The 22,743-nt window shown below is 39.5% G+C and overlaps 1 protein-coding gene across 1 annotated transcript in view; it reads right to left on the bottom strand.

The window, feature by feature from the left end:
- Positions 1–21,590, bottom strand: part of grk3 (G protein-coupled receptor kinase 3) — an 89,042-nt gene extending 67,452 nt beyond the window's left edge. The window contains exon 1 of the mRNA XM_026943872.3: positions 19,015–21,590. Within this exon, the coding sequence (XP_026799673.3) occupies positions 19,015–19,127 (113 nt within the window). The 5' untranslated portion in view covers positions 19,128–21,590. The remainder of the gene's footprint in view (positions 1–19,014) is intronic.
- Between the last annotated feature and the right edge of the window lie 1,153 nt (positions 21,591–22,743).

Raw genomic sequence — 22,743 nt, 5'->3', positions numbered from 1 at the left:
ACATTAATCATTAGGTTATGCCGAATCTTGAGGTGATATTGTGAGAGTGAGCAAGTTACTAGTCTCAGCCACAGACAGTCCACCCACAAACTACAAGGTGTTTGATATCTTTTATACATTTTTATTTGAAACAGTAAAGGGCAGGTAAACAAGATATCTCTGCATGTTTGCCAACATCTTTTGGAAATGTTATGTGCAAAGGGCATACTATAATTTAATGGCTATGAGTGCTTAGCCCCGGATCAGAATGTAAGACATGAAAACAATGAAGGGAAATATTGGAGGGTCACAGTCACGTGTTTTTACAGCACAAGACTTCTCTTTAAATTGGAAAATATTACAGCATTTGCTGATATTGTAGTTTGATCAGAGGAACATCAGAAGGATTCCTGCTACCAAAGTGGGGTTTTAAAATTTTGCCTAGCTCAAAATAAAGCTGCAAAATGAAATTGGAAACTAAGAGTGAAACAACCTATGCCCAAATTAAAAATGTAAAGAGAGTCAAAAAAGCCAAAGCATAACTAGGAAAAATTGAGATCAACTGCAATGTGCGCAAAGTAACTGTATTAGGCTTGTGTGACATTGCTTTTTCCCTGCTCCATTTTACCATTAAAAAAATGGTGATAAACAATACAATCTTCCAGACACAATAGCCTAATACAAGACAGGAAAACAAGCACTTCCACCATTTCAGGTTTAAGGAGAGAAGGGGATGGCATAATATCAGCTGTGCAAATGCTTGCCAGTGTTGAGCTGAACTCCCTGTCAGAAAGGTTTAAAACGGTAAAACACTTGCACAAATCATTCCAGATATATCAGGCTCATCTCCTGAGATCAACTGGCTAATCTCCCAACAAGACTGTTCTTCCTTGGCATACTTTGATGTGATGAGTGATGTACTATTCCAGTGTTAAATTGCTTTATGTGCAAAATGCATAAACGGCGACTGTATAGTTAAAGGTTGGTATTTTATGGAGTAAATGTCACTGGCTATCAGGGCAGTGTAACATGCATAGGGACACATGCCTAGTTGGTACCTAGTAGAGAACTTCTAAACTTCCTCTTACTGTTTCAGCTATTTTGTCTGGAGAATCTGTTCATTAGGTTGTAGGAATATGCGATATTGACAAAAATCATATCTTGATAAATTATATCTCAATATTTTCTGGGACTTATTTTAGTAGATGATATTTTGCACTCTTCAATAATGTGTTTGTAAAAGTCTTGTATCGTACTAGCTCACTCTTGTTAATAGGATATTAAATGTTGCTTACTAATGATATTAATGGAAACAACATACACAATATGGCCAAAAGTATGTGGACACCTGACCATCACATCTACATGTGCTTGTTGAACATCCCATTCCAGATTTAGTCCCCCTTTGCTTTTATAATAACATCCACTTTTCCAGGAAGGCTTTTCACTAGATTTTGGAGCATGGCTGTGGGGATTTGTGTTCATTCAGCCACAATCGCATTAGTGAGATCAGGCGCTGATGTTGGGTGAGGAGGCCTGGGGCGCAGTCTGCATTCCAGTTCATCCCAAAGGTGCTCATTGGGGTTGAGGTCAGGGCTCTGTGCAGGACACTCGAGTTCTTCCACTCCAATCCTGGCAAAGTATATCTTCACGCTGGAACTTGGTTGGGTTAGGCTCCACAGTTCCAGTGAAGGGAAATCTTAATGCTACCTCATACAAAGACATTCTAGACTACTGCGTGTTTCCAACTTTGTGGCAACAGTCTGGGGAAGAGCCACATAGGGATGTGATGGTCAGGTGTCCACATACTTTTGGCCATATAGTGTATTTGAGTTCTTATTTATTTACTTAAAACTGAAACATTCAAGTAACACTACAGTATGGTATACTGCTTGAGAAGTTGGTACCAAGTCTTCTGCAATGTACACAGTGTATGTTATGTTTTGCCATTTGCTGCTTTTCTTGTCATAAGTCATTTTTTTTTGTGGAACGATTCTGTACAAGTTTGCCAAGTGTGTTTTTGTGCTGGTACCTTGGCTGGCTTAGGCGTGTCACTGACAGCTGTCTCCCGACACTTTTCATATTTTTCATGTTCTGTGCAATAGTTAGGTCACAGATGGTGAAAAAAAGTTAGTTGTCAAGCTGTCTTTAATGGCAACCAATTTCCGACAGTTTGCAGATTGCCGTCTTTTGAGCAACATCCGTCTTTTCAAAGCCAAACCACTGCCATGTGAGTGAGGATGACCCATGTCTAGCAATTAAATATAACATAGATTGTGAAGCTGGTGGTGTCTGTATTTTGTCTCCTGATGCTGTTTGTTCATTTTTAACTTTAGTCTTGCATTTTTAGGCAGCTACACTAGCTTAATTTGCACACTGCATTCTAATAGGCTACTTCATGCAGTGAAAGCGTGCACTCTCAATACACAGCAGTCTATCCTACTAGGCTACATCATGCATGGACACTCAAGACGTTTTTTTGATTGGTTTTTGTAGTAAGTGACATACTCGATAATGTCAGCTCGCGCATCGCTGAAACAACAATTAAGATATTATCGAAGACCATACATATCGCACACCCCTATTAAGTTGTCACATATTCAGAACCAGGATCTTCATAAAATGTTACCATCACTTGTCTGCACACTGAGACATTTTGAAAGTAGCTTGCCCTGCAAATTTATCTTTTTTTTTTAACCAGTCATCAAACTGGCCCACTTGGGTGGGAGAACCGGAAATGTGCCAACACCGCTACTTTAAGCTGAGCAAGAATTCTGAAAAGCTTTGTGCAATAAGCTCAAACCAAAAAGCAATTGTAAAATTTTCTAAATTGAATTTATTTTAGAAACATGGTCAATAATTATCTATGGTTATGTGGGTGGTTATTTTCAGTGTCACTCATATGTTGTAGCTCTGTTAAAGTAGATGGGTCTTGGACAACTAGAGATATGGCTTGCAAGTTACAAGCAAGGCCCAAAATAAACAACACAAAATAAAATCTAATACAGTTGAATTACAGTTACAAATATTAATCAGCAAAAACTGAAACAACGAGCACCTGTATTTTTACAGTCTACATGTCACACCACTCTTCCATAACAGTACCAGGCCTAGCTTGAGTCTACCAAAGCATGTTATTTACACCCTATCTTCTCCTGATATCATCCCAGTGGAGGACATGGCCAAGCTGCCCTGGGAGAGGGTGATAATGAGGAACTCGGCTGGGAGGATGAATCAATTAACACCCCCTCCATTAGCACCCAGCCATGGTCCCACTGAGAATCAGAGTGCAGGTCAAGGGAGAGCCGTTCCCTCACACTGTTGTATGGCAGTGTACTTCTTTCAGTTAAGCAAATAGGATAACACTGAGGTCTAGTACACAGTACACAATTTTCATCCAATTTCCCAGTAACAACCCAATCAACTACCCTTTTCCAAGCAATCATAGAGGTGCTGATATTTTGACTACTGATGTTCGATTTTCTCAGCGATGAATCGCATACTGCGAGACTATCTGCAACTACCGAACTTAGATACAGCCATTAAGCATCCAAGAGGAAATCAAATTCACCTGTATCACTCATATGTGTCATGCACATCAGATCCTAGAATCCAAATTTCTTTTTTCCCCATACAAAAATTAGTGACAATCACAATAGACAGTTTGCATGTTTATTTTCATAAGAAAGAGGAATTTGGCAATCAGGCACACTTCAGTGGGGATCTCTACAGGTAAAAGATTGCGTGGTCTGTGAGCTTAGTCTGTTGGTTCACAAGTGTGAGGTTTGTAAATTCACAGGTAAAAGTTCACCTAGATAAAGTCTGTGCAAGGTGAAAGTAAACCGCTACCAGAAATAAAACCATATTTCACATCTCTTCCCCTTTACTGAACTCTCTTTCCTGCTGGGCAAATTACACTGGGACTGAAAAATCAGAAAAGTATAGTTTTCAGGTACAGTCCCCTCCAAAAGAATTGGAATGGCAAGGCCATTTCTGTAGTTTTTGCTATATAGCAAAGGCATTTGGATTTGAGATCAAAAGGTGAATATGAGATGACAGATCAGAATTTCAGTTTTCATTTCCTGATATTTACATCTACGTGTGTTAAACGACTTAGAACATGGCACCTTTTGAAAACTGCATTTGCTGTTAAAAGGATAAACCAACATGAAAACTACAGAGCTGTCTATGGGAGAAAAGCAAGCCATTTTGAAGCTGACAAAAGATGGAATATGGAACAGAGCCATTGCACAATTGAACAGAGCCAATACAACAATTTGGAATGTCCTGAAAATGAAAGAAACCACTGGTCTACTAACAACCAGATATCAAACAGGTGGGCCTAATAAAACAGCAGTTGATGTGTGAGAGCTGTAAAGAAAAACCCAGAAACAATGGTCAGTGACATCAGCAACCTCTACAGGGCAGGGGTGAAGCTATCACAATCCACTGTTCTAAAAAGATTTTGAGAGCAGAAATATAGGCCATACCACAAAATGCAACCCACTCCTCAGCAGAAAGAGGAGTCAGAAGGCCAGATTGGAATTCACAAAGAAATACAGAAATGAGCCACAAAAGTTCTGGAACCAAGATTAACTTCATCAAAGGCCAAAATGTGGAGAAATTGCTTGTGAATGTACACTGCCTTACTTTATGTTCTGATATGAAATGGTACTCATTCACTCTACTGTAAAAAAAAAAAAAAAAAAAAAAAAAAAAAAAAAAATTTTGGTAATGGACCTTTAATGGGCTAAAGAAAAAAGTGTCACCTTTACTATAAAATAATTGCAGCAGATCTTTAGAAAATGGCATTCAGAAAATGCTGCTTTAATTATCATTACACATTTTCATAGCAACACCCGAGAAATGATTTCATGCTAAAAGTTACAACATGTATACTGGACTGCAATGTCAATTAAGCTACAAACAAGAATCGATTTCAAGATTTTTAAGACCCAAGTCCACCTTCCTCCATCTACTTTTCAATGCTCCTCTCCACTGTCCCACTTCTTTCCAGCCCCTACTCATCAATGACTCTAATGATTTCCAGTGTCTTTTAAGCATTTCACTCTCAAACAATATTGGCAGCTCTTCCTTAGCTTTCAAACACTTGCAGGCATGCAGTAAAAATCTCACCTCTTTGTTAAATGGCCTTAGCCTCCACCCGTAGAGAATGTAGCAGTGCAGCGCTAGCTCTGCAACCCTGAATACAAGTGCCGTTTATTTATCATCATATGCTGTTTAACATCCTGACACACATACACACACACACACACACACACACAGGTTGATGCACAGAAACTTTTGAACACTACAAAAACAAAAAGCAAAAATGATCAAAATGCTTAATTAGAGAGGTGTATTTGGACTTATCATTGATGAACTTTACTGATTATGAAATGCGTAGGGCTTTTACAGCATATTTAGCATATTACAGCATATCACTTCCGGGATATATGAGACTCTCCATTTGACATGATATTGAAGAAGACATTAAATAGGCTGCATAATAAATTACCATTTAAACTAAGACTGACATTTAATCGCATAATCTGTCCCAGCATGAGACAACCAAATGAGACCCCATCTAATCTAAGATGTCAGTATTGTGTACATTTTTTATTGGTTCTGCGCACTTTTTGAAACCATATGTCTTATCTGCATTTCATGCCCTGATCTGTTCAATTCCGAGTCCAACCAGATTCAAATTTAAAATAAATGCAAAATAAATATCCACTGTCTGTCTCACTAAATGAAACACTCCATTGCTAAATTCATTTTGTTTACAGTGTGTGTGCAAAGCAAATCATTTTTGTGTTTCGTTGTTGTGGGGTCGACTCGAAAGCTTTAGGGTTCACTCAGTTTTCGATGCCTGGAATCAGTGAATTGACTGTTTTTGGGATCGGCTTTGATGCGAACTGAAAGCAGGACAGTGACTTGACTTGAAAAGTATATAGAATGTAGGCTAAAAAAAATAAAGAATCTTGTGATTTTTTAAAAGAAAAAAAAATAGTAAGTGCAATTCGATGCCAGCAGCATTGAAAGGGATGCCTCTGCCACCAGATCTAGTCATTCTTGTTACTAGTATGCCTGAAATCCACTTAAAATTGAAAAACTATTCCATACATTTGACCTTGCTGTGACAAAGACCCTGTTTGGATTAATTCCAAACTCTAATCAGCTCATCTGCTGGATACAATGATAATTCCATATAAATTCTACATACATTCAACACCTTGTAGAAAGTAACAACTTTGCACTAGGAGTGGGCAAAATGACAATCTTAGAACATGAAAAATTAAAAAGGTCTCCATGAGCTGTTTTTACCGAGAGACTACATTATTGTGACACTAAACACATTTTGTCAGCTGTGCTAGCCCAGCTCGCACTCTCTCTCTGACAAACAAATGCATTTGAATAAGAATGTTACAACAAGAAAACAGTACTTTAAAATATAAACTCTTCAGATTACACCACACTGTTGGCCTCATGAGATAACTTGTGTTTTCACGCAATCCTGTGATTTGTAATCATTTATTGTGGGAATGTGAGAAACGGTGGAAGTGCGATGTCCCAGCTTGAATCATGCTTATTAACTGCTATGTATCCTTTTGAGTTATACTAGCTTATTCAGTTTTCTAGCTGTATCACACAGTGATGTTCATATTCATCTATCTTTTCTGACCTGTCAGAAAAGGTTCTTATGTTACTACGACCAAAAGTCAGTGGTTTGTATGACTCAGTGGATTTAATAACATGAATGATTAATCTATGTGATGAACATTTTCTCATTTCAAATCACAACTCACGTCATGAAGCACCTGCAATATACTGTGCTGAAGCTCTTTAAATAAATTAGCTTATAAATAGTTAAACCGTAAAACTATAGTTATAAAACTACACTAAACAGTTGAACTATTTGACCATCTTAACAGATACACATACATGTTACAAACACACAACATATAATCAACATATCTTGTGTGTCAAGTCATCAAGTGGCCATCCTGCTTGCAGTTCACATCAGAGTAGATCTGTAAGAGTGGATTCACTGATTCCACGCACTGAAAACTAGCCACAAAGCTTTGGAGTCGATTCCACACGCCAAAAATGATTCGCCTCACAGACACACAGCAGACAAAATTAATTTAGCATTGGTGTTTCAGTTAGGAAGAGAGCCAGTGCATATTTATTTGCTTTTATTTTGAAATTGTCTGGTCAGAATTGAGCAAATCAAGGCCTGGGATTTAGAAATGCAGGAAAGACATATAGGGCAAAAAAAAAAAGTTTGCTAATACCACAAGGCACTAATACCACAAGCATGTTCAATACCATATTCTGTGCTGGCCAGTAGAACTAGGAAAACATGAAGACAGACAGACAGACACACACACTCTCTTTGGTGCTGTAAGATAGCATTTCCCAGCAATTCAGTCCAGATTAAAGAAATCAGCACATCGATTGAGAAGCTGACAGATGCAGACATCTCTGGGTGGAATAAAGTAGAATTCAAAACCATGTCTCTCCCTACAGAAAGCTACAAGACTTTAACAGCATAACTAGCTAACAGCAGAATGAGAAATAAAAAATGACGAAAAGCCCTGTGTTCAGACATGCCCCCTAGAGAGAGAGACACCGGCCTGGCCAGAGAGCTAATGTTTAATTAGCCATGTTTAATTGTGCTAAGTTTTAATGCACAGCTTTCGTTGCGTTATACAGTGGGTTTGGATTTTTTCTGGAATTATTTAGACCCTTTCAATTTTTTGCACACTTTGTGTTATACATTTAATTTAAAAAGGATTAAATTGACTTTTCTGCCATTAATCTACACACAATAACCCATACTAACGAAGCAAAGAATAATTTAGAAATTTTGCAAATTTAAGAAACATCAAAAAGTATTCAGATTTATTCAGTACTTTTTTCTTGGATAAGTCTCTGCATGCTTTGCACACTTGGATTTAGGTAGTTTCTCCCATTCTTCCTGGCAGATCCTCTCAAGCACAATTACACTGGCTATGTGAACCACACTGCAACCAGCAAAAGACGAGACAATGTAAAACACAAAAACTATATATAAACCGTGTTTAAAAAAAAAATAAATAAAAAATTTTTTTTAAAAAATGCTGCATGTGTCAGTTCTCAAAGCTTGGGCTAATGTTAAACTCATCAGGCAAGCCTCGCCCTGCTGACCTGTGCCCCTTCCCCAGGGTGCTTGATCAGATTACTTGACCAGAAAACTCTGTCAAATAAATAAATATAATTTTTTTAAAAAATGTCAACTACGAGAATATGTTGGATCAGTGATAACTTTTAAAACACAAATCATTCCCACATCTACGCACAGCCTGCGTTTATTTATATTTAATAGAGAGCACACAGCAAGCAGACCTATGTGTGCAGAGCATTAACAGTAAGCATGGTCATTAAAAAATGTGAGCGACATGCCATGAGAACTGTGCACACACAAACGTATTCACAAGTCTGGAGTAGTGAAGTGTGCACGAAGAGAAACTGTCACATATGAGAGTGCTTTAGTTCCGTAAGCACTGAGACACACACTTCCTTTCTGTGCATTCGTCAGAGTCTACCTGCGAAAAGTTAATTAAAGTAAAAGAGCCAAGGCACAACGTAAGAAAACGTAATTTCTTTATTTATGTAATTATCATTGCCAATTTAGTATTGCCTCACACTAGCATTAGTATCTATGTATCCCTAATCAGGGATCATCCCTCTGAACACCAATCGATTACACTTTTTTTTTTTTAAACTTCACCAGGGATTCCATCATTTAAAAAGAGGAATGCAAACAGAACAAATATAAACAAAATGAGCTGTACATAAATCAACAGGTGGCTGAACAAGTTATGCACATCTGTTACTCAGCTTCCACTTAAAGATATGCAAAAACATTTACTCTAGCTGTGGTATTTTAGATGTTCCATAATATTAACATGTTTCCTTAGTATATTCTCATTAACGTCTACATCACAGATGGGGAACAATTTAGAACAAAAATAGAAAAGTCCGTCTTGTTAAACCATAGCTGTTCAGTAAACATGAATTACTAATGATCATGCAAGACAAAACCTAAAATTAAGTTGACTTTTTGCTAAAACATCCACCAGCATGTTAGTTTGCAGTAAGGTAGGCCTCACTATAAATGTTTAATGCTAACATATTTTCAGTTAGCTATAGCTTCTGTGCTGAATGCATTACATCAGTAAAAGAAAGAATGAAGGCAATGTCGACTGAGAAATTTCTTGGTTTCTGTTTTTTGTTGTTTTACTCCGCACGGTTGGGTGTAGTGTAACACCAGAATTTTGACTTTAATATCAATACCAATTTTAGTATCACAAAGTTTGATATTAATATGATACTATGGCAAAAATGAAACTAAAATACAATGTGAGTTCCGTGTTTCACTGTAGGATTAAACGGAGCATATTGCAGACATAATTTTGTTTTGAAAAGTGCTTGAAAAAAGAAGCTCCACATGAAAAATTATAAACGAAGTGCGTTCTTATTAAAAGCATTTCTGAAGTGTTTTTATCTCGTCCACATTGAGCAGTATGAGCGGTTTTTATATCGAAGCACTTAAATGTAACTAGTGTTTGAAGCCGCAATTCTATCAACCACTGACTCCCTTTTATTTTTTAATTGAGTTGCCGGTGTTTTACATCACCTACACTGTGTATCCTTGGAATCAATTAGAAGAAAGAGAAGTGTGCAAAAGTGTGTAAAGTGTGCGATCCTGCAGGATTAAACTGACCATTATAGCTGTTATAAAGGCTCATGCTTTATAGAACATATTTTCAGTATGTTAACAATTTCACAATTGTATTTTTCTATAACTAAATCCATCATACAGTAACACGATCATATCACCATGTGTGAAGCAAACATGAAGCATGGGGAAAACTCGCTTGTGTTCATTTATCCTTGCTGTTCAGTGCAAGAGTTTTATCACAGAGGAGTAGTTTTTAATTAAAAAGACACTGGTCTGAGAACCTAACACAGTGTCTAAAACGTCTAAATAGATTTTTACAGAGCGTTTTTCATCTGTTTCTGTCATGAGCTGTGTTAAGGTTTTTAACGGACTACACTTTCAGAAAGCAGCTGGCGAACACAAACGTGTCTATAGAAGATGTAAAGTACTGGATGAAACAAAACAAAAAAAAAAATTTGTCTTTACACTTTACTGTTTAGCATTTTATTGTTTATATTTCAAATATACTTTGAACAAATATACTTTGAACAACTATTTCTGAATACGCACTCAGACACACCTCCCAGCAAACCAATTAGCGTTCAGCTGATGCACAGCACTGAAGAGGCACACAACACACGGTTAGCTCGTGGGAGGACTGTATGCTAGCATGTCTCTGCGTACCATGTTTACCCATGATCCCCCTCTCTTGGTCGTGACACAAAGACAGCTAATGCGGAAGTATAAATCAACCATTACTTCATGTGGTGCAATATTAACATAAATAACATAAGTGGGGCAGTGTAGCACCATATGACAGAGTCTCAAATCGCATTCTTATGTCTGATTATAGATAGTTATTGAGTACCAAATATATCAGGTTTATCTATTATAGTTTGTGTTTGAATTTTAAAAACCTTTCATATAGCCTTGAAAGGTCTGTCACGTGTACCTGTCTTCTAGATTAGTAAATATTTTTAAATGTAAGGTCAAACATTTTACAGCTAAACTTGAAAACCTGACAGAGGCGCATGATTTGGCTCTGTGGTGCCATCTAGCGGCTGTGACTTAATTCCGGTTTAAGATACACCATGCTTGCTTCGAAATAAGGTGCAGGCTCTTTATTAGTACCTTGATTAAAGAAGCCTACAGTAGGGGCAGAGCTTTTTCCTACAAAGCCCTCCAGCTGTGAAACAGCTTTCCAGTTAGTGCTCAGTACTCAATCTAAATCCTGGAGCTGCCGAGACACACTCTCAACCTTTATTTTGGGTGGGGTGTTTCATAAGCATAGAGAGTTCTGCTAAACCGGAATGGTGGTGTGGAAGGCTGCTTTATGTCCCAGGGTTTCACTGTCGTAGCTACTCCTCATCCATCTGCCCTCCAGAACTGCGTTGTCTGATGGTCAATTTCTGCTTGGAGCTTCCTTCACCTGAGAAATGCTAACTGCTGCTGAGGAAGCTTAAAGTTTGCCATGAGATTGCTGTGGATGCTACCACACAGATACCTTAAAGGTTGCTGTGGATGTTTTCACTTGGACTACAAAGACTGCACTTACTGAATACAGTGTGTCTCATCCACTCTAGTGGATAACTAATAAAGTGGATTACTTTATTTGGACACTATAGATTTAAAGCTAAAAACACTACTGAAATCAATAAAGGCCCTGATGCCTGTATTGGAGATGCTTTCAATACACATTTTATGGCATACAGTTGTATGCTATAAAATGTGAAGAAATGTAATGATTCATAATCACACTCTGTGGTATCACCCAAAAGAGGATGGGTTCCCTTTTGAGTCCGATTTCTCTCAAAGTTTCTTCCTTGTGTTGTCTTAAGGCGATTTCCTTGCCTAAATCTACACCTGGATCTCTGTAAAGCTGCTTTGTGACATCCATTGTCAAAAGCACTATAATAATAAAACTGAACTGAATTGTCGGTGTGTTTTGCAAAATTTGACATGTTCCTTCCTTTGCACTGGAGAGACCTTTATAACATATTTATCAGACCAGCTTATTGTTTTTGGATTAGAGCTTTTGGATTACCCTGGTCATGTGCAGGTAGGTAAAATACACCCACTTCTCATTCCTTGACTCCATCTTTTCAACTTGTGATAAACTGTAAAAGGAGTTTCGTGAACCCTTCTCCGAATGTGCCTTTTATAAGGATGCCTCTGAACTCAGTCACATTCAGAGCATACCTACTCCACAGATAGAGTGCAGGTTTTTCTGTTGTGCCTCTCTTTTCCGCAGGGAAGAGGTGGTGAGATACAGAGTTTGCCTCAGACTTTTTGGTCTGATGGCATTGGGGGTAGTAGCCGCCCTGTATACAAAAGGTGTTTAAAGGTGGGTTGCTTCCATCAGAATGGATCCATTACATCATGCTCACTGCCATGTCACTATGTCAGTGACCTGCACGTTGGCCATGAGTCCCTGGAGACACTCCTCTTTTCTGATGACAGGAGTACCAATGGGAGCTGTCCTGGCCAGAAAATGGATCATGATGAATGACTCCCTAGTGGAATGGGGAGCCACTCATGAGGGCACAGCAATAAACGGTGTCTGAGAGCAGCACATGCTCTCCACCCACAACAATTTAGAATTCCTCATGTTGTCCCTGGCACTGAAATCCTTTCTCCATTTTCTGTTAAGGAAGTCTGTTAGTCAGGATGGACACCACCACAGTGATCGCATAAATAAACAAACAGGGGGACTATGCTTCCACCATCTCCACACGCTGGCATACAAACTTACTTTGTGGAGCAGTTCACAGTTCTTGTCACTGAGAGCCACTCATTTTTCCAGCCCAGATTTACTGTCCAGGGGAAATCCAGATTACACAGACTGGAAGCTCCACAACACCTAAGTAACAGCTCACCTATTGGCAATATACAGCAATGTGGAAAAAGATCACTTGGCATTAATAGAGCACATGCAGTGCTCTTTGTTCTATTCCCTGAATGATCAGGATGCGCCGATGGAGGTGGATGTGCTCGCACATGAGCATCCACAGACCCTCTTATATGAGTTTCTGCCATTGGACCTGATAACCCCCAACTCGGCCCCAGGCAGAGTCCGAGAGCAGGGAGTCATTCTGATAGCCCTGGCTGGTCAGGAAAACACTAGCTGGCTGACATAATCCAACTACTTTGCTCATGGAGAAATATTTCACTCCCATTCAGAACACCTGGCACTCTGGGCCTGGCCAATATAAACCTGACCACAGGTAATGTTATAATCAACCATTCAGAATGCAAGAGCATCATCGACAAGATCACTATGTGATAGCAAATGGCACATGTTTGAGGAATTGTGCATGGCCTTGGGCTCAGTTGCCTACCAATGTCCCCTTCCCACGATCATTCCTACAGGAACTGATAGATAAGGGGCAAAGCCTTCTCTACCATTAAGGTATACCTGGCTGCCATTTCAAGTTGCCACGTAGGTATGGGGAACAAGATGATGAACCGACACCCCTTTATTTGACGATTCACACAGGGAGCTTGTTGACTCTGCCCCATATCTAGGCTTTTGTTCACTGCATGGGACTTGGCTATGGTGCTGGAAGTATTATTAGAACCTTCATTCGACCCTATGGATGAGCTAGATCTCAAAGTGCTTTCGTTGAAAATGACGCTACTGCTGGCACTGGCTACAGCAAAGCATTAATGACATCCATGCTTTGTCAGTAAACCTGCCATGTATGTAATTTGTACAGGGCGATGCTAAAGTTTTACTGAATCCTACCTTCATCCCCAAAGTTAGTAATATGTCACTGCTGTGCCAGCCAATTGCATTTTCAGCCCAGGAACGACTGAACACTCTCTGCCCACTCCACATGCTGTGGACTAATGTTGACATGACAGCGAGGATCAGGAAATCTGTCCAACTGTTTGTGTCATGAGCTGCACCTCATGGGTAGACCTATCATGAAACAGAACCGCTCACACTGGATTGTGGAAGATATCACCTTAGCTTATTCCCAGAAGGGATTACAGCCTCCCATGGGCTTGTGCACCCACTCCACATGCAGAATGGCCATGTCCTGAGCCTAGTTTCAGGGAATATCAATTGAGGATATTTGCACTGCAATAAGTTGGTCATGGCCACACACTTGTGAGGTTTTATAGGTTTGATGTGACTAAACCCACACTGCCGCATTCTGTTAACTCGCAAACAGACGAGTCAATCTGATCAGCTATGTTTGGCCTTGGTCTTCGAGATAAGCTTGTTAGGCAATTCAGGAACCAGGATATCCCAGAGTGAGATACTGAAGCGAATGCTTGAAAGAGACTGTTAGGTAATGACCATAACCCCAAAGCACCAACTGTGCCGTTTCTGCACTACTGCGAATAGTAGTGGCTGGTATGGTCAAAAATGTATATATTACTGTATAGATTATACCATAGTATACCATGGTTTCAGAATATATTACTGTTTAATGTGATGTCCCTGCAACTGTACAAGAACCCTATTTATTTACAGATATCTTATTATTCTTTGGTTCCCTATTGAACAAATAATTCACAAACTGAGCTTCATCTAGCAGCTTAAATTATGTGTATACTTCCCATTGGGAAGAGTGAGAGGGGAGGAGCTGATGGACAGATGCAGAGAAAGGGGAGAGTAGCACAGCACTGCAAAAACTAGAAGCAACAAGGCAGATGACAATCGCCCACACTTTTCATTACACCATGCGCAGCTTGTATGCACCAAGTATGCAAAGTGAAGCCTTCATTTCTGTGCTTCCTTGCACTGGTTCAATAAATATCATGCAAATATCTGTTTTGCCCATCAGATCACCCATGTAGTCATGTGACACATTTCAAGCAGTAGAATGAAAATGACAGATAAAGATAATTCAAATCAATATTTCATGTTGCCAATACCATGTGGTGGCATTGAGCTGCCTCAGACCGTTTACAACTGAGCTGTGCTCAAACAATTAATGCAGCCATACAGGAGCTGAAAACATTAAAAAGGTTTTAATCGATACTGTCAGTTTTGTTGGTTTTTTTTAGCCATTTTTACAGTATATTGCAATATATTTCACTTATATTTTGTATTTCACCAAGACTACAACATGGTTGGGAGTTCTGAATGATTTCACCCATACGCTATAAGACTTCACCTCTGATTAGCAATCAATGTGCTGGATTAACCTTGGAATTTTATGGAACACAGTATTTCCTAAACTTACCCATGAAATCTACCCATGTGAAATCACTTAGATTAAGCCTTTACACAAGCCTGACAGCCACCACTGTTTAAATAAAGGCATGCTGGCCGAATACCAGAACCTTTTGGTACCTCACCACCACCACCACCAAATAGCTTGGTCAAGTTATTTAATCATCTATATTTATGTACATTCTTTAGCTCCATCAAAAAAAATAAATAAATACATGATGAGGAAGAGGATGTGATATGTAGTGACAATCCCACCATTTTTTTTTTTTTTTGCTAGAAATATATTTTTTAGACCCTTTCAAAGTTGAAACCAGTGACATCCAGGAAAGTAAGTAGTTTCTTGGCTTTAGAGGTCTTACATAATAGAATTTTCTGTGGTAATGGCAGGCACAATGAAATACTATGCAAACACTTGTGCTCTATTCAGGATGAGACCTGCTTGATAAATATAATTTTTTTTGGTGTTTATAGAGATTTTTTTTATTCATAAGGTAGTATGAACACACATCACGTTAGACAACTTAGTCAACTAGTCGAATGGCAGCACTCTATGTATCCTTCACCACAAAAGGCAATCACTTAAGTCTCTTAACCAGCAAGCATTCTATAAAAGTTTGAAAAACATTACTGATATTCCACCATTGTATAAATCGACTTTAACAGTCATATTTTATGGTGTTTACTGTTTTATGGTGTGTACTGCCAGATATCATCCTTATGGTTAAAGCTACAGAGATTTTTTTTTAATGACCAAAATAAACAATGGGAAGAAAAATAATTTACAATATGATATTCAGTGTGAGAGTGCAAACAATTCAAAATGTTACAGAGTCAAATACTATATTATAAGTAGAAACAGGATTCAGGCCAGATGGAGTTTCAGATTTTTTTCATGTTAAAAAAAAGAACAAAACAATGCCTTACCCTAAGCTGATGAGAAGTTAACCAATGATTTTCAGCTGATTTATCTTCATTGTGGTTTGGTATCTTAACCCAGTTAAAATGTTATTGAGCTAGAGAACTACTAGTAATTGATAGTGGCAAAGAAGAAATGTTTGTGAGCTCCTCGTAATTTTACAATTTAAACTTGGTTATATCAGACGAGAGCGAGTGATTCAAGCCCTCTGCTCGCCTGATCTGTGTCTTGTTTGTCCTCTGCTGATGAGTTTGGCTAGTTTGCTAACACTATCCAACTGATGACAAACTTTTTGACAGGGTGGAGAACAAACTACACCGATTATAACAAAATAGCGTATTCTATCTGGCCCCAAGCACCATGCTGTGAAATGCACATGCACAGTAAAAATTTTTTCCTTCAACCATAACTAATATTTTTGACAGCTAGCTAATTTCATGTGACTTCATTCTTTCTGTAGAGTAGGTGCTGTTTACAATGTGCTGTTTATGATATAGCAGAAAGAACAATGTTACACCACATTAACAACGAACAGGCTCTGATGCTTTACCAGGCAGTCACTGTAACAGCTGACTGGAAGAAGGTAGCTTTAGAAAACAGCCCTTGTTAAGAGGTTTTGGTCTTTCATCTGACATTCAGTAACTGACAAAAACTTTAATGTGCACATCTTGAGTAACCACTTTATCCTGATCAGGGTCTCTGGTTGGATCCTGAGCTTGAATTACTGTCTATGTTGCATTTGCCATGTTCTCCCCAATCTGTGCGATTTTCCTCCCAGGTGGGTAGGCTGGTAGGTGTACTGGCTCTGCTAAATTGCCCCCACGTGTAAATAAGTTTTGTGAATGTGTGCATGATGCCCTGCAATGGATGCTGAATGATGACGAACGAATAAAGTTGTTTCATTCTCACAACACTTGTGTAATGCACTTTGTTGTGAATACTTACATGCGTACTACCATATCAAATAGTAAGGCGATAACAATACTACACATCTTTTCATTTGATACAAATCTCTCAATTAGATACATCAGTAGTAGAAAATATATGCAGCACCCTGCATAATAAAGCAGGCTATTCATCATGAAACTGGTCCCTGGAGGACTAGTGGTTAGGCCACAGCGCTCTCACCGCTGCAGCCCGGGTTCGATTCCCGGCCAGGGAACCAACCCCACGAGCAGCAGTGCGCTCTCAGTGCCGGGCCCAAACCCAGATAAGGTTGGGGAGGGTTGCATCAGGAAGGGCATCTGGCGTAAAAACTGTGCCAAATCAAATACTCGGACCAATGAACCACTGTGGCGACCCCTAACGGGAGCAGCCGAAAGAGGAACAACATTATTCATCATTAAACTACTGCTATTATTAACTGAGCTGAAAAATATTTAAACTTATCTGAATTACTCATTCGACTTACTTCAGAAGTGGGAAGTCAGAGCTCAGAATTAAGTCATTTTTGACCTCTGACAATTTGAGCCACAAAGTGGGGGAAAAAATACGAATGCCTCCATGTTTGTCTTTTGTTATCAACAAGCTAGCCAGCTAATTGTGATGAGTGATTATTTGCTTCCTCAAATCAATGAACCGTATCTATAGAATTAACCATTCTATAGTCAGTGGTATAGAATTAACAAGCATATATGTCTATGTTGATTGAGCTAAAGCAAATACTTGTATATACAGTATAATTCTTAATGCCATAAGTATTCAGACACACTACATAGCATGCATCATGAGGTTTCATAAATAGCCTTGAATTCCGTCGGAATATTTGCTATGGTTGTTGTGAGATCAGTCTGTATGGAGTAAAGTTCTGCCTGTACAGATTTTGTGCTCTCTAAGATATCGAGCCACTATTTCATGGAAACAGTCTGGTACATTTTTAAATGAGTAAAATTACCAAAACCAAATTCAAGACTCTTTATCTACATCCAAGTTTCATCTGCATGTACTTGTGTTTATGAGCACAACGCAACTCTTTAGACTTTACACCAACTAAACAAAAACACTTTATAAATAGCAGAATGAATAAATAGCCTAAATAATCAGCATTGGGAGAAGAAAAGAAAAGAAAAAAGAAAAAGAAAAAAAAAGCCTGTTTTGCCTCAAATATAAATTGTGATTTTCAAATTGGGGAGTTTATATTAATTTAGTATGATGCTGTTTTAACTACTAAGAGTATGACATCACACATCTTCTAAATCTAAAAATGTACTGTGATGAATAGCCACCCTTGTATCCCTCTGGTGTTTGTACTGAGTGATTCTCAACTGTAGTATTCAGTTGGTGTGACATTTTAACCACTTCCTTTTAAGAGCACACCAAGTTTTGACATAAATGCTGTTCACACGTTCACTTCTATGGGGTTAGGTGCAACAGTAAAATTAGCACAGTATTGATGCATGGGTAGGGGTGGTTCAGTGGTAGAGAATATGAACTATTTATTAATCACTAGTTTAAGGATTCAATTCCTAATACTGCAAAGCCAAAACTACTGGGCCCTTGAGTAAGACCCATAACCTTCTCTGCTCACAAGGCTGTATTCTGGCTGCACTCTGATACCAACTTTTTTCCCCCCAAACTGCACAAATTTAAACAGTTGCTCATGCTGTACATATATATAACAATAATAAAGGTTTTCTGAAATGTCTTGAAACTTTTTAAAGGGGACATAAAAAACAGGACTACACATTAACCCAATCTGATTCTTGACATAGGTTAAATCAGCATTAATACAGCATGCTAGACTGATTTGAGTGACATTCCTACTGAATAAACCAATCCAATCCAAACGATCTCAATTGACCTCAAGTGATATGAAGAACTACAGGAAAAAGGCCAGCACTGTTCATAAGCACATTTGCACCATTCCCCTTTGGGCCAGTAATGAGGAACCTTACATACATGTGCATGCGTGTTCAGAAAAACTAACTGACTTCTCAAAAGGAGAAGAATGATGGTTTATTAGATGGCCTCAGATGAGCTGTCTCAGGCTTTGACTGCTCTCCTTACTCACTGCATGGATATGGTTTTAGACCTTCAGCTTCCTATGTGGTAGGCAATTGCCTGATGTAAGCTAACAGGTTGAATGATCTGCTTATTGTGGTGTGATCCTGAGATGAATGATGCCACCTGACATATCAAAAACCATGCTGACACACAGCACAAAAGTAAGAAAAAAGAAGTCTATATGAGGCGCTGAACGCCAATGTCTAGCTGATCTGTTACCTGGGTTCAGGGAGAATGATTTTCTTGCTTGCTCGGGCCGCTGGAGTCGATTTGCTCTTCTCCATCGCCATCAAATAGCTGACATCGGCGAGAACTGCCTCTAGGTCCGCCATCTTCAACCGTGGCTCAATCGAATCGATGCAGAAACAGCCGCGGGAATGTTACGGACACAAAGAAATCGCGAAAACCAGCGGGCTAATCAACACAAAACCAACAGCACGGCGGCAGTGCGGGAGTCCTGGGCGAGCATCGATCAAGCCCGTCCGTCTTCTTCCGTCTCGATTCGCCGATCTTCACAAACCAGTCATTCTAACAAATAACACAAGACTGATGCGAAGAGGGAAACACAGTCTCTACTGTGAGCAGCAGTGTTGATTTGCGGTGGGATTTCTAACTGTAAAAACTGCAGCGTGAACGCAAGTGCAACCAATCCAATCCTACCTAGATATTACAGGAATATTTTTTATTCAATTTTTCCCTTTCGGCCCCCCACCCCTTGCAGTGAGCGTATTGCGAGAACCCACCTGCTGGTTAAGACTGTCAAAATCGAGCCAAGTGTTCAAACGTAAATTCACACATCAGAATGCTGTTAGCTGGCTAATCCAGCTAGCCCGGGTAAGCGAGCCGTAACCCGGGCACGGCTCCGGAACGGGCGGCTCGCCTTCAATAAAACCTAAACACAGGAGGTGTAAAATAACGCACACGTTAAAACAACAACTATAAGACCTGTACCTGTATATACAAACGCCGTGTTTACAGTTCAACTGGTAAATAACAAACCAGCTCACTTAGAAGGAGTAAAAAAAAATATGAAAATGGGCGACGACTGGGAGCTAGCTAACGCTGTTTCGCTTCAATTTCGGTTAAATCTAAACAGATATTTTACCAGTGAAACGACGCGCTTCTTAAACACGCTTCTCTGTCTCCCAGTGCACCTCTCTGGCCAAGATGAACCGAATGGTCGATTTCTACGGCTTTACCGACCAGACCTTGTTGACAAGATAAAATAATGGCTATCGACGAGCTGGTTAACACGCTAGCTCCCTATATCCGGCTCTGAAAACTAGCCAAGCAGGCGTGTGGGCTGCCTGTTTATCTAGTTATATATCACTGCTGAGGCTTTAACTGTTTTTTTCTCAAATGCAGCACTAGATAGCAGCTCCATCAACGGCAGCTATCGCTCCTCCATTTTTTTTGCTCGACAACAGAGAAAGGTGCCGTCACATCTAACATCTGAGTTTATCCCGTTCTACGAGATAGCTCTATATTTACAATACAGATGAATCTCACAGGCTGTCGAGCAAACAGTTTAAAATATGCAGTGTCAAATCGTAGCTAAAAGTTTACAACCCCCGCATTCTCACCCTTGTGCAAATCTGCCACATACCCATCAGCAGCAACAGTAGAAAGTGGATTTGGACTGAACGCTACGCAGCGGGAAACTAATTACATGGTTTTGTATTATTGCTTTACGAGTGACTACCTGGTGAAGGGTGAGGGGGCGCTCCAAAGGAAATTAGCTCGATGTTAGCTCGCTTCGCGACTCTCACCAACAATTAATGCGACTAAATACAACTTCTAAGTGCTACCGTTTACTTCCAAACTGGTCGGTGTCAGCATATGTAAAACGGACCTACGACGGTTCAGCCTCAAAGAAAGAAATGCGGCTGGCTTTGGCGAACAAACCTTGCAAACCACAAATCTAACTCTTGCGGAACTTCATTTTCATGGCTAACTCACTTAGCTGGCTATCCAAAAACGATAACCGCCTCTTAGCTCGCTCGACAGTTAGCGAAACTAAATATTCATGTCGACGCTGTTAGCCTGTTTCAAGACCAAAACCTCCGCTGATAAAATCCCACACACTGACACACATCCAGCTTTCAGAAAGTTCTTTAGAAAGGAAAGAAACTCTTGGTGTTCTGGCTTCTCATCTTCAAGTCCCCGACTCAGCTGTTAGCGCGACGCATCCGCATTTGAGTTGCTGAAAAAGGCTTCAAACTGTTCACGGCCGTCCAGCATAGTTCACAAAATCCTTACAACCTCAAAGCACTCAACGGTTCTCAAACGGTTTGAATATACAGAGTTGTTTTAAAAAAGCTGTCCCTCGAAATCTTCGATCCGAGGAAAATATATAAATACTTCGCTGAATATGTATTTGCTCGGTTATCTGACCAACCACAGCTCGCTGTGAAGTAGATTTTCTACTGTTGCAGTAGAAGCTGTTCAGGAGCTGCACTTCCTCTTAGTGTGAACGCGCCGCAAAAAAACACGAACTGGATTCCGGCGCGGTGGAGTGTGGAGCTGAACTGCTAACTCCCGCTAGCAGGAGTGTGGAGCTGAACTGCTAACTCCCACTAGCAGAAGTGTGGAGCTGAACTGTTAACTCCCGCTAGCAGAAGTGTGGAGTTGAACTGCTAACTCCCGCTAGCAGGAGTGTGGAGCTGAACTGCTAACTCCCGCTAGCAGGAGTGTGGAGCTGAACTGCTAACTCCCGCTAGCAGAAGTGTGGAGCTGAACTGCTAACTCCCGCTAGCAGGAGTGTGGAGCTGAACTGTTAACTCCCGCTAGCAGGAGTGTGGAGTTGAACTGTTAACTCACAAGAGTGTGGAGTTGAACTGTTAATTCACACGAGCAACCTGACAGAAATGAACATCTCCCACAGCAAGTTCCACTTTTAACTCCGCATTGTTTTATTGAAATCTACACTGATTCAAAACTCAACTCAAATATATCAACAGCAACAATTATTTCACTATTTATACATTGAATTTTTCTTTACTTAGTTGTGACGAATTCGGTTTTCTGTCCATTTCTGTTATTACAGTTTTTTATGTTATGAAAATGTTCATTTTTAAACCAGTTGAAGCGTCGACCTTTGCGGATGGGGGGTATTTTGGCTTTTGGTTACATGGCGCCCTCTGATGGTTTATTCAGACCAATGCACTGTGAGAAACCAAGCGACCCGTGAGGAGGTCCATTACAGCACATTCACTGCACACATGCAGGTAATCATTCCCAATATTATAGGTCAAGCACCTTCTGTGCTGAAACTCTATTGTTTTTGTTCATATTATTATTATTATTATTATTATTATTATTATTATTATTAGGGGTCCATGAGAACCGAAAGTGCTGGACCACTATTATAATAATAATTATTATTCTGATTCTCCACTAAAACAGTATAGAGAGCAAAGATCATAGTCTTAGAAACACCAAATTTAGAGGAAAAATGCAGTTTGCCTTCCACTACTCAAGCACATGAAGAGACCTACACAGGCCTGATGGTGGCGCAATAGCTCATGTTTTACATTGTGGTCCATATCTCATGAATAGTAAGTCCTGCAAAGAAAATTCTTTCTGCCACAGATTCCTCGAGTTCTCCCAATCAAACCATTTAGATAACTGTTTCTCAGCACCTGTAAATCCAATTGAGCTGAAATTTGGTATGCTGCATCTTTGTGTTACCCATAAGTGGATTTTTGATGATGACCTAATTAGTTTAATAACATGGCTGTCATCAGTCAAGCAGATGTAAGCAGGTTTGGGTAGGGACCCACTCAAACTGGCCACTGGGCCAGTATTCATATTTGTGCTCACAAAACCAAACATATCTTTTGGAAATTAAGGAGAACAGTTAAGTTTCTTTTTTTTTTTTAGCTTGATTGTTTTGCTCAGTCCATACAAAACTGACTTTTGAAACATTTAGCTCTGGCCACTCAAATT

Source organism: Pangasianodon hypophthalmus, chromosome 17, assembly GCF_027358585.1.
Source record: "Pangasianodon hypophthalmus isolate fPanHyp1 chromosome 17, fPanHyp1.pri, whole genome shotgun sequence".
NCBI lineage: Eukaryota > Metazoa > Chordata > Actinopteri > Siluriformes > Pangasiidae > Pangasianodon > Pangasianodon hypophthalmus.
This window is presented reverse-complemented; position numbering and strand designations above follow the sequence as displayed.